Genomic DNA, 12,437 nt, shown 5'->3' with positions numbered 1-12,437 from the left:
ATGGTGGGTGGGAAGCCAGTGAGGGATGATGTCCTTCTATTCTTTTCTCTCTTTTTGCGTTAGAAATGCACAACATTGTTTATTTTGTCTTATTATTACAATATAAAGTACTGTTTATTAAGTTAATACATACAACAATGTTTTATTACCATTAACCGTACCTTAAGTGTAGTTTAGTTTGTCATAACCAGCGGTGTAAATAAAGACAGGGTAATAAGCCAACGTTTTGTTGTTGTTGGGGGGGGGGGGGGGGGGGTGGCAGTAGTCAGCAGCAATAACTTGTAGTTATTGCTGCGTCCCATTTCACTAAAAACTCTTTCTCAAATCCTCTCTGCTGGCAACTTTTCCTGGCATTGCTTCCTCGTGTCTTAAGCAGAAAGGAAGATGCGAGAATAAGAGGCATGCGAAGAATACGACGAGATAACTGAGAAGCAGTGTTCATCTAATTCAAGCACAAAACAATAAGCTTAGCTCTGCAATATGTGAAACTATTTGCCCTCCAGTAAGTCCAAAGATGTCTGCCTTGAATGTTGTTTCAATTTGTGGATGATTTAAAAAAATCAGCAAGTAAAATTTAGATATTATTGTACTCTTTTTTTCTTCTTTTGTTTAATTTGAGAGATTGGCCACGCTCCATAGGCTAATACAATGTGCTGGCCCAGAAGGATTGGGGTTGGACCTTTGTTTCTGATAATTGGGTCTAAAAATGCTCTGGAGAGTTTCCGTTTTCTTTGGTTTCTTGACAGTACAACCTCAATAAGCAAATGTGAGATTGTGTGCAAACCCGGCTGTAAACAGATGATCCCCAATAACACAAGAGCAACAAAAGAGTTGGACGTGTGGAGATGCTTGTTTATCTCAGTGTTATCTGTGGAAACAGTGTTCACAGAGACACTTAGTGCTAAAACACAACGTACAATCCAGGCCACCACTTCTCTGGAATGTTTTTAGACTAGTTTCAATGCAGCTGAGCACCAAATAGCTTGTATGAATGCTGTTTTAGAGCATTTTCATGTACACAATAAATATTATATCGTATGACACGTGAAGCTTCACTGTAAACCTTTCCTAGGTATTATAGGGTCGAATCTTATTCTTTGGTCAGATGTGGAAGGACTTCGTGTTGAGCTACATGTGGTCTACTCGGGTTTCTCGGGGGGGGGGGGGGGGGGGGGGACGACAAGGTGACACAAAGCCTTGCAACAAGTGTACGGACACATGTTGTAAGTATCCATTTTACGTGTATAACCGGCCCAGTGTTTCTATACAACTACATCCGGCTATTTACATTCAGGGCCAGCCATTCCTGTCAATTCAAAAACTAGCAAGGCGTGGAACTGATGTGAAGTCAAAGCTGCGTAAAATGTAATTGTGTAAATTGTGTAAAAAGTAATCAGCATGAAATAATACAAATGTTGAGCATGTAACAACATACCTTTTTGTATATAATGGATAAGTTCATATATGTTTGTGTATGCATATTTTAATGACTGTTGTTACATTATAATTTCAGTTTCTTTCACTATATAAAAAACACAACATATATTTGAATAACAAACCAAAGTTAAATGCAATTCATTTGTTTCATGGATATATTTGTGACAACTATTTCAACTCTGTGTGCAACAGCAGGTACATACTAGTACAAACATGAGTTTCTACACCTCACAGTGTGTAATATCCGTGAGGCCCCGAGTTCAAGTAAGCGCCACGACTGACACTGTTGGTGGGTGGGAAGCCAGTGAGGGATGATGTCCTGTTCCGTTACACTCAAAATGCACTTAATCATTTTGTGTGCCTTTCTATAACGTTAATATAACGTATTTCTTGTTACATAAAAGAAAGCTGGAACATTTTGTATTTACCATTAACCATATTACCGTACTATAAGTGTAATTTACGTATAAACATGGATGTAAATATTGAGTCCTTGGAGATAAGCCTGTGTTCATAAAGTCATTAACATTTTTTACAAGGGTGCCATTTTCTATTTATCCTCTAATCTAAAAAAAACAATGAAAGGCGTCATTTATAACTTTCTTTGGTATTTTTATAGCTGGGTAATATGTCTGTTGATATTGTCCAATGTCAAATCCCGTAGCCATACCATGGTTATTATGCAAAGATTCTGATTTTTTTTTTTTTTTAAATGGTGACATTACATTATGTTGTCATTTAAGGTAATCTGGGGTGTCATTGAATTACATTTCTAGCAATTATCAGTAGAGCAAGCTTTAAAAAAATTAATTATATATATATATATATATTTCAATAAGAGTATGGAGAACATTATTAATTTAGGTTGCATTTCAGATTGTGTGAAGGTATGCCCACGGTGATGAATGTCACAATCTAAATGGCTCCTTTGCAAACCTGGTTCTGCATCTAATCTGCGGTAGCTGGATCAAATGTGACCACATTACATGTAATGTGCTGTATAACAGGTGGCTGTGAGAGGTATCGTGTCACACCTGATCTGAAAATAGACCAGGCGGTGAAAAGCTGTCGCTCTGAGTGATGGTTGGCTCACGACTATATTTGCGATGGCATCCTACAATAGACCGGTGACAGAGATGTAAACAAGCCGCACTTCAACAAGCACTCCAGAGCTACCGTGGCATTTACAATTAGCATTCCGGTAGGTTGGTTTGCTAGAGGACAGTATGTTATGATCCAAGCTGCTCTGCTCAATTTAGAAAAGCCGCTGGGGTCACGTCAAGCGTTATGAATGCCGCCCACTAAAATAAACAAAGAAAAATACTTTTGTATTACTAAACTTAAAATGTGCGTGTGTGGGAGAGACAGGTTTCGGACATCGGAAGACTGACTTCAGTTGCTTTAATAGTGACTTTTCCTTGACCAGATAGTATTATTGAGCTGCAGTGGAAAGAAAAGTAGAGTTGTACCATAATGCGAAAGCTAATTTTGGTCTTATGAAGACCATTGTATTTACAAAAACAAAACAGGAAAATCTCCTCGAAAACGATTACGTTTTTACTAACATGTTTTCACATCACAATATTTGGTCTTTAAACTGAGTGTATTGGTAGATTTGAGCTGGTCATGTCATGCTTTCTTGACTTTGTTTTAATTGAGGCTTTGCAGTTGATGTAAAAATATCCAGAAATCACATTTGGCTCCATCGTGAAGGTTCACTGGATAACTGGCTTTTGGCAAATAATGGATAAGTAGTAAATAAGAAATGCTTCAGTAAAGCTGCGGTGTGGCTGTATAAGTCAGTAATGTTCCGAATAAAAGTTGATAAAAGACTTGATTATTATATTATATTTCAGGATGGGTTGTATATGGGTTGTTCAAAGAGTTCAAATAAATGGGACTTGCCCAAAGATGCCGGTCTATTAGACTTTGCATGTATACAGGCTAATGTTCTTGAATCTATAAGCTCAAAGCATTATCTCATTAAGAGAAAAAGCTGTTTGGTCATAATTATTGTGAATTATTGCTTTAATCTTTCCAGTTTGTAGTTTGGGATTTAATGCTTGAAGCTTTGTCAACTTCGACATAATTTAAAGTTTACAGGACAATGATTAGCCTACAAGGGTTTTAAACAATTAATTAATTGGCACAATTATTGATTACCAATAATCAATTGCAAAAGCAAATTAAGAAAAAAGTGACCCTTCACACCAGCTGGAGTATGTTTCAGCCACAAGTATCTGCATGAAGTTAGCCACTAGCTAGCTTCCTCTAGAGGACCAGCTAACAAGTTAGCTAGATAGCTGATACGGTAGCCTACCATGACTTTCTGACAGAAAAACTGATTAATGGTGAAATCGACAGCTGCCAGTCAAAAAGAACACAGAAGTTATCAACTAACCAAAGGCCGACTAAATTCCAGTAAAACCGTCAAGCTGCTCGCTTAGAAATGTGATCAGCTACTCAGAGCCTCTTTTGCCAAAGAACCGAAGACCTCCAACATGGCTGCTGTAAGCCCTCAGGAGGCTGAATGAATCACACAAAATGCAGTCCATTACGAACAGGATCAGTACTGATAGTCTCCTCGTCTGTGCTTATTGCTGGTGGCATTGAAACAAACTTTCCACGGCCCCGGGCTGCTGGCAATCATAGCCGGTGCGGGTCGTTCTGTATCGCAACTCTAACATCCAAGGTGTTAGCAGAGTGATAGCCACGGTCACTGTGCTGAGGATCCTGGTCCAGGCCTCTCGCCTCTCACCACTTGAATTAGGATTTAGTTACCCACGCTTTTCACACAATAACCTTTCCGTGTGCAGATGGACACTCAGCCCACACAGCTGCAGTTGGCCGCAGAGAGCCACTTAATTGTCTGCCAGGTAGTCTGGGTGTCCATGAAGGACACGGTCGCGTAACGGGTGGGCCGACAGCAAGGGTGACCACTGACTTTCTTGCCGGAGATGCTCCCATTGTCCATCATAGACTTCAGGGCCAAGTCGTAGTTCTTGCGGGCGCTGTGGCATGTCCCAACGCAATACTTAAAGAGGACTATTTCGTCCGAGTCATAGCCAAGACCGAGATCCCGCACCCGCATCTGCTTCCTCTCCAGGTGACAGTCGTGACTGCTCTTGGTCTTCTTGCGATTCCTCCGTGACGTTCGGGGCGAGTTTGGGTCGCGAGGGGAGCGCTGCCATCTGCTCTGCTGGATTCCCTCTTCCTGCATCAGTGACCACTCCTCTACAAGCAAAATAAAACACAGACGGGACACTTGGGTAGTCAAATATTTGGTTCCCAAATCTCCTATGGTAAAATAAGACATTGTAAGGAACAGTGACCACATTTTGCCTCCCAAAATAACGTTTCAATGTGAATCTAGGAGCAGTATCATTTCTTTCAATTCGTAATAATGATTATGTTTGATTTGCTATTTACCAATATAAATTTAGTACAATTTGAAAATTACATAATGTTCAAATGAAAATATAAATTGATTTCATTTATTTTCTTTGACTTTTAGTTTGTTATTTTTCACACTACAGTATACATTTATGAATATTGTATTTCACATTGGCAGACCTGCCCCACGTCAACCAATCGCTGTACATACTGTGTAAACTAATTCTCAAACACGATGTCACCCGCAGTAACATGGTACCCCCAGGCTTCCTCTTCGCTCAGGAAGTCAGGAGTGCTCACTACCTTGTTGCTTTATGCAGCTCTGTGTCTACCTCCTCAGCGGAAAGCTTTTCTCTGACATGAGCAGAGGAGTACATGCATGATTAGATTAAAAGCAGACAGGGACGTATAAACTGGGAGGGAACTTCCTCCGGTTGTCGGCTGAGTGAAGCAAACTGTACTGTCACTGTGCGCGGGCCAGTCGGGGAGTGGAGCTGTTGGCTGAGCTCCAACCGGAGACAAAGTTGCTTTTTCTGTTGCCAGAAAAGTTTCGAACAATGTCAGCCGCTGTGTTGGGTAGACCTGGCCCAGGTGTTTGACTGGCTTCTATACTTCTTGAGTTTTGTGGACCAGGGATGGCTTTCCCCCAGCACTTTTTCCTTTGATCCCTCCATGCAGTATTGTCCCTAGGGGAGGTTTATTACCACCATAGAAGGATCATTCACAGCAGCATAGGTGCTTGTCAGCTCATGCCTCAATGTAAAAAAAAACAACTTGAAATCACAAGGGGGGAAAAAATTGAATGGAAAAATGCATTCAGATGTTCCCCAGGCGAAGAGCACATAACTTTTCAGTCAACCACCCCCCCCCCACCCCCCCGCCCACCATCTCAGGTACATATTCAGCCAAGTCAAAACATGCCACATGGGTTTGCATTATCCAGCTATTCCAATGTTACATTCAAATTGGGCAACATTCAGGGCGATCACATCCAACTGTGCTAAACGTTGTTTTTTTTCTCGAGAGTCACGAGAAAATCGTAGAGGGGCACTCTGGTGTGTCAGGGTCGTATTTCCCATCACTTTCATGGAGCTTTGGATGGAGAAACGCAGCTTCCAGCACCACAAACATATCAGCAGTGATTGTCAAGTGCAGTAACTGCTTCAAACATTACGATAACTCTACAGTAACCCTCTTAGTGCCTCGATGCTTTCAGTTCATCTAGTCTTTGGGGGTGAAGGCATAATCCATTAGATACTGGAGTAAAAAAAGAAAAAAGCTATCCTCCTCAATAATTTAGAATGGCTGTCACAGGCACAGGGCAGTGAGTAGATGGCGCGGTTCCTTCCGTGCCGTAAAACATTTGGCGGTTGTAATTTAGAAAAGAAAAAAATAGTTCCTACATGAAACTGCATCCAACAGGTGGATCATCCTGAGTAACTGGAGCATGATTTATAGAAAAAAAAGACAGTGCTGTTGAGTTTTTTCAACAAAAAAAGTCTTTAGTCCCATTATATATTGGGAAAAAGGCAGAGAACTCTACGGCCGATATCTACAACAACTCACAGCAAAACTATCATGATTGACGAATAGTGTCGAGGGCTTACTATGAACCTTATAAGAGATAAGAGAGATATATACTTTATTAGTCCCCAAGGGGAAATTAGTTCTCTGCATTTAACCCATCCTTAGTTGTTAAGGAGCAGTGGGCTGCAGTGATGCGCCCGGGGGTTCAGTGCCTTGCTCAAGGACACTTCAACTTGCAACTAATGGGGAGAGCGGGGATCGAACCGACAACCTTGGGGTTGCAGGACGACCCGCTTACCCCACTGAGCTACAGCCGCCCCTCAGATGAAATATGTTTTATTTCAGTTTAATAAATTATTATAGGTATTATTTTTCAGAAAAGAGACTGTGTTATAGTTTAGCTATTTACAAAACGGATTGGTAGAATAAACAGATATTCAGTCATTAATGCTATTTCTTGTGGCACACGGGGGCTCAGTCAACCAAAATGGTAACTGGACTGTATTTCTCTTTTCTAGTCTTCCAACCACCCAAAGCTCTTTATCACTGAATGTCATCATTCACCCATTCACACACTAATGGCTATCATGTAAGCTGCCATCTGCCTAACTTAACACTCATACAACATTCACATATGACTGGGTCAGCTATGGGAGCAACTTGTGTTTTGCCCAAGGACGACTCGACGTGGACAAGCGGAGCCGGGGATCGAACTGCCGATTCTCTGAATGAAGGACAATCTTGCTCTACCACTGATCCACAGTTTCAGTGATGAAAACTACCAGGCAAATGTCCAGAGGCAAGTCTTCCATGAGTGAGACGCTGCCATTTTATGGCCCCTGTCTCAAATTTAAGAAGCCTTGTTTTCTGCATCTTAACTGCACACAGAAACAACAGGTACTGTTCAAATGAAGAATGGAAAAGAAGAGTGCCCTTCCAAAAGTGATACTCGACTAAGAATGCCTGCAGGAAGCCAATGTGACAAGGCCACTATGCAGAAGTACAAGACAGTATGTGATGGGTTCTCACTGGGCATGTCATATAAATTCCGAACACACTCAATATCACTTATTTGTTCTTATTGTTGTTTGGGGTATATTAAATGGCTTGAATTCTATCCTAATTCTATAATAATTGTTGAAATAAAGATGTGCACAGTTGTTCGAATGCCTAAAATACAACACTTGTTTAGGTCTAGCTGCTGTAACATTGATGTCTGTCAGGAGCAAAAGGCAGAACTAACCCGAGAGCCTCTCCGGGTGGAATTTGGGGTGAAGAGGTCAACAAAGCGTGCGACTTTTAACACGCAGGAGCGCTTTGGGATTCCTGTGCCCTATAACAGTCAGCCTTGGTTTCTTTTAACCATGACCACAGATCTGTTTGCATCTGAGAATCTGTCACTGGAAACAGTTTGGAGAAGGGCGGGCACTGACGAATCACCTGCCAAAAATGATTGGCAGGTGATTTGATGAACCGTCTGTCAATCAAACTCTTTAGGAAGCCAGTCAGGAGAAGAGAGAGGAGAGGTTTGTTCTTTGCTCTTCTTTCAATGAAGAAATACTCTCCAGTTCTTATAGAACGGATGCTATAGCAGCAGTTTCAATAGTCTTCATAAGCCGAAACACTAGGAGCTCATTAACATTTTTTTTTTTTGATTTTTCATGCGAATATTTCAATTTTTCAATTTTGGAACACAAGACACAGTTAATGTAAAGCGGTCGGTCGACTGTCAGATGATCATTTTTTTTTTTTTTTAAAAAGCCGGGCCGCGGGGATGAAGATGTCTTGTGATGACACTGCAGAGACTCACATTAACCTTGACCAAAAAACAAGGCCGTTGTCTGAAATATGAGAGATGATATTTAACCTAATAATAACCTCAATATCAGCCACAAACATTATTGTTTCTTGTTTTATTTGAGATATTTCATTGAGATATTTCGTTGTACCGACTCCAACTAGGCATATCACCTCAAATGTTTGAACAAAAAAGCAAAAATCCATGCGGGTTCATTTCACAATAAAAGGTTCCGACTGAACTAACAGAATGTGTTGTCGATCAGAGTAGATTAAAGTTGAATCCTTAATTGAAGTAAACAACAAGATCAAATAGATTGTAGCGTGCCGAGACCTTTGCTGATGAAAGAAAACAAAGGTGAAATACTTACCGAGGGCTTTAGGCCAGGGTGTGTGCACCCGACTGTCCTGTTCCAGATCCTCAGCAGGAGACAAGGAGGGCTGCCTGAGGACACGCAGGAGGTCTGACTGAGCCTCTTTCTTTTCCTCCTCTGAAAACACGTCTTCCACTAGTGTCAGCAACGACGCCACCACCCACAGCATCACCTGATGATGATACCAAGGAGCACAAAGGCACTTTTGGTCAGCAGGCATCGTCACAGACACCCAAAGTGGAATCGCCACCATGTGGTGCATTCTGAAAGTGTTCATGAGCCCTCTTCAGCTTTCCTTTTTGGTGGAAGAAAAGGCAGCAACAGCACAGTGTAGAAATCCTTTGAAGGACTCAGGATGGAGGACGGCCCATTTAAAAAATGTTACTATTGGATTGAACTTATTGATGCACTTTAATGTTGGAACAGGTAAGGGTTGGGATAATTTTAACCACTTAATATGATAGACATTGAATTCAGAAATCACTTTGCTGAGCCAAATCGCTTCATTTAGTGTTGTTAAAAGGTTCCTAGTCACTGCCCCGAGCTAATTGACCATGCTAACATTTAAATACACTCGAGTTATCACTTTGAAATTGTTTCTATGGATTTGGTCTTCTATTCTTTTTCTTTAAAAAAATATTTTCTCTTTTTTTTCTTCTTTTTTTATAACAAAATAAAAGATATTATCATAATTTAGTTTTTTAAAGAAGCCATAAAGCATATACAATTAGGACAAGATGAACATGAGATCAAATTAAATAATAAGGAATTATATACAGTATGTAAAAGACTAGTTTAATCAGTATTAGTTCTTAATTATATATTAATTATCTGAACTTGCATATGAATTGAAGCTTGAACAAATGCAGAGGAGTACAACATATTTCTCTGTCAATTTTAGTTGTGTAGAAGATGGAATTACTCAAATAAACAACAGATTGAGAGCCGTGTGGAGGCCATAGATATGCTCTGAATCTTTTATCGAGCACCTTTGAGTATACAGCGGGAGCAAATGTACTCAGTTGCTTTCCAACAGTGTCAAACACATGCTGAGGAGTTTGCCAATCCATTGCTGAGACACACGGACTCCAACACAGAAGTCAGATGACAGCATTCATTGTGAAATGAGCAACACAACAAGTTTAAAAAGTTTGGTGCAAAGTGCCAGAAGCAGTCAAAATCTCCTGTATCAGGAGATATTTCATGAGACAACAGGACGCTTTGACCAGCGAGATGAAAACTCACTCAACTCTTTTGTATTAATCCTCAAATGACGAAACCGAATCCAAAGGCAATTAATTCACCGCTAGGATTTTGCATTAGTGTTTACATTGAATTAAGTGATATACAGTGTTTCATACATTGTAGGGACTGAAAGCTGATCCTTCCTGTTCCACCGGCTCTTTGACATGGAAATTGTGACTATAGGGGCCCCATCTCCACAGCCTTGTGGGATTCCTGCAGCCCAACACCTGCACCTCTTTACTTACTTAATTGACATGTGAAACCATCCCATTGTGCAGGTAAGGTTAATATTTTAACATCACTTATGAAATGAGTCTCTCTTCAGCGCCTGGCAGGAACTCCAGGACCAGATCAAATGGGCCTCGTAGTGGAAACTGGACCGATGGTGAAACGTATATGCCAACAGTCTGCCGGACAAATCCTGCTGGCCTCCTTTTCTTTCTGATTGTCATACATTCTCTCGTTCAGGATGTTTGTCAGCATCAGTCTCTTTACTGACTACTACATCTCTGACCAGCTCACAGGAAATCACACCCTGGATATAATGGGAGCAGTGCTCACCTTCCAGTTTTTCAGGTGATGCTGGGGACTCGACGCCTCCTGCCTCCACCAGGTGTTTCCATCTGAAAAACAGAAAATGATAATAAGGACTTTAAAGGAAGGCACTCTTCATTCAGTAGCTTCAGAGCTGATCTTTTTAAATGCCTTGTTGAAAGATTCCCTTAGGATGTACACCGACTTTACTTCACTGTAAAAACAAGGTACATTGGCTTTTTATTGAATCTTTATTAATTGGAAGAGTTCCACTGATGAGTCATGCTCATGCCATGGGCAATTCAGTTCACACACTTCACTTCCACAGCATTTTGTGTGAATGGTGTTTATATAGACATGAATCTTAATTTAAAAGTAACGTTTTGTCATAACCCATGTTCTCTTCGCACCTTAAACACAATTCCTTCCGTTTCACAATCAGATCAGTAAATTCACATTTAGTGCCACGGCTCGTCTCCAGACAGAGACTATTTTCTCACTTGTCTCGTGTTTTGACTCTGACCTGTCTTGGTCTCGGCCACCGATCTCCTGTCTGGTCCGGTGTTGCTGGCTGCACTCGTAGTAGACCTTACTGTCTGCACTGTTCTGCAACGTAATTTACAAGTATAGGTAATGCTAATGTGGAACACGACATTTCATATTTTGTTTGCGATTGGATGGCCACATTGGTTTCTTTATTCTTTGTCATAACTCGCTCTCAAGCCCCTTTGAACAGGTTCATGATGCTGAGCTTCCTGCGGGGCATCACAGTCTTAAACCTCAACATCCTCATCACATGTGGACAGCTCGCAGAAAACGCGTGAACGCTGCCGAGATGCTTTGAGGACGCACTGAGATCGGACCCCATCTACTTTGATCAGCAGGCAGAAATCGTACAGATCCTAGATCTGTACAGTAGTAGATCACCCGTTATCCAATCACGGGCCCCTTGTGTGCATCATTGTGTATACCGTAGATACACCAGTTCCTCTGAAAAAAAAGACTGGTGTTGTTGATGTGCAAATATGTGCAGCCGCAACAAATGGGAGACGCTAAAAAGACGTAGGTTAAACCCGTCGGCGGTGACTTGACTAAAGGAGAAGAAATGTGCTTAATGCATGAGAATGATCTAACTCAGCAGAGAAATGCACAATAATGCAACACCATCTAAAAGGGGTAAGCCATATTGGTTTTCTTGACATCTGCTGTGGAAAATTACAAAATTGCAGCAAGTACTACAACAGCATCTTGTTTTATGAAGACGATGCACTTGGGAAGACAAAACGATGAGATGATTGCAGAAGGTTTCAGGACCAAACACTGTGCAGGACATTTTGGATGCTCTGACCCTGACTCAAACGAGGGGAATGGACAAATATTTCCAGTGTGCGTGAGATAAATCTGTCTGATGGAGCGCAGACTTTGATGAAACTGCAAATGGCATACATCGAGCTGTGTTGAACTGTCTGCTAAAGCATGGACTGGTCACTGGGCCCATCACAGCACATTCAGCAGATAATGCCAGGGTCAACTCCGTTTACCAGTGACTGAGAAGTGGCAACAGTTGCACTCGGAAACGAGTTGCCCAAAACACCTGCAAGTACGGCTTCAGTAGACGAGTCAGTTGTTTTAAAGATCTCCATCTTGTCATGTCAGGACTTCGGACTGCTTGAACCAGTCTGCAGCAGCAAGACATAACCATTGAAAGAGGCCCATGGTTTTTATTTGATCATTTATTTTGAGGGTTGAAGACTGAATTGCGTTGCCTTTCTAAATAAATATAAACAAACAATTTAAATCCACACACCATACCAGACCGCCCTGGCACCGTGACACGTCGCCTCTGGTAAGGGAGAAAGTTGGCAACCCGAGCAGTTACGTTAATCAAAGTGTATGCTATGTTTGGTTGGCAGTCAGAAAGTCTTCTTCCTTGGAGAAATCCTCTGCCCCTGATACGTGTTATGTTTCCGTTTGTCTCCTATAAACAGAAAAAGGAGACCAGCATGAGCGGCAACAACAAAAACAGAAATTCATCGAAGAACTGGTGACACACGCGAACGAAGAGTCAGAGCGGCTCCCACAAGTGCTGCTTGTGGCGTTGTCGAGGCCGCGTTCTGGCTGACACACAAA

General features: G+C 41.4%; 1 protein-coding gene across 1 annotated transcript; it reads right to left on the bottom strand.

Annotated features, from left to right (window-relative positions):
* Positions 1-1,390: 1,390 nt before the first annotated feature.
* On the bottom strand, positions 1,391-11,094 carry LOC130194207 (uncharacterized). The gene is made up of 6 exons (XM_056415102.1): positions 11,032-11,094; positions 10,808-10,913; positions 10,306-10,396; positions 9,890-9,974; positions 8,526-8,700; positions 1,391-4,671 (listed from the first exon to the last, which is right to left on the bottom strand). The coding sequence occupies exons 1-6, from the start codon at positions 11,092-11,094 to the stop codon at positions 4,262-4,264; spliced, it is 930 nt and encodes a 309-aa protein (XP_056271077.1). The 3' UTR covers positions 1,391-4,261.
* Between the last annotated feature and the right edge of the window lie 1,343 nt (positions 11,095-12,437).

The sequence above is a fragment of the Pseudoliparis swirei genome, chromosome 5 (assembly GCF_029220125.1).
Source record: "Pseudoliparis swirei isolate HS2019 ecotype Mariana Trench chromosome 5, NWPU_hadal_v1, whole genome shotgun sequence".
NCBI classification, from domain to species: Eukaryota; Metazoa; Chordata; class Actinopteri; order Perciformes; family Liparidae; genus Pseudoliparis; species Pseudoliparis swirei.
This window is presented reverse-complemented; position numbering and strand designations above follow the sequence as displayed.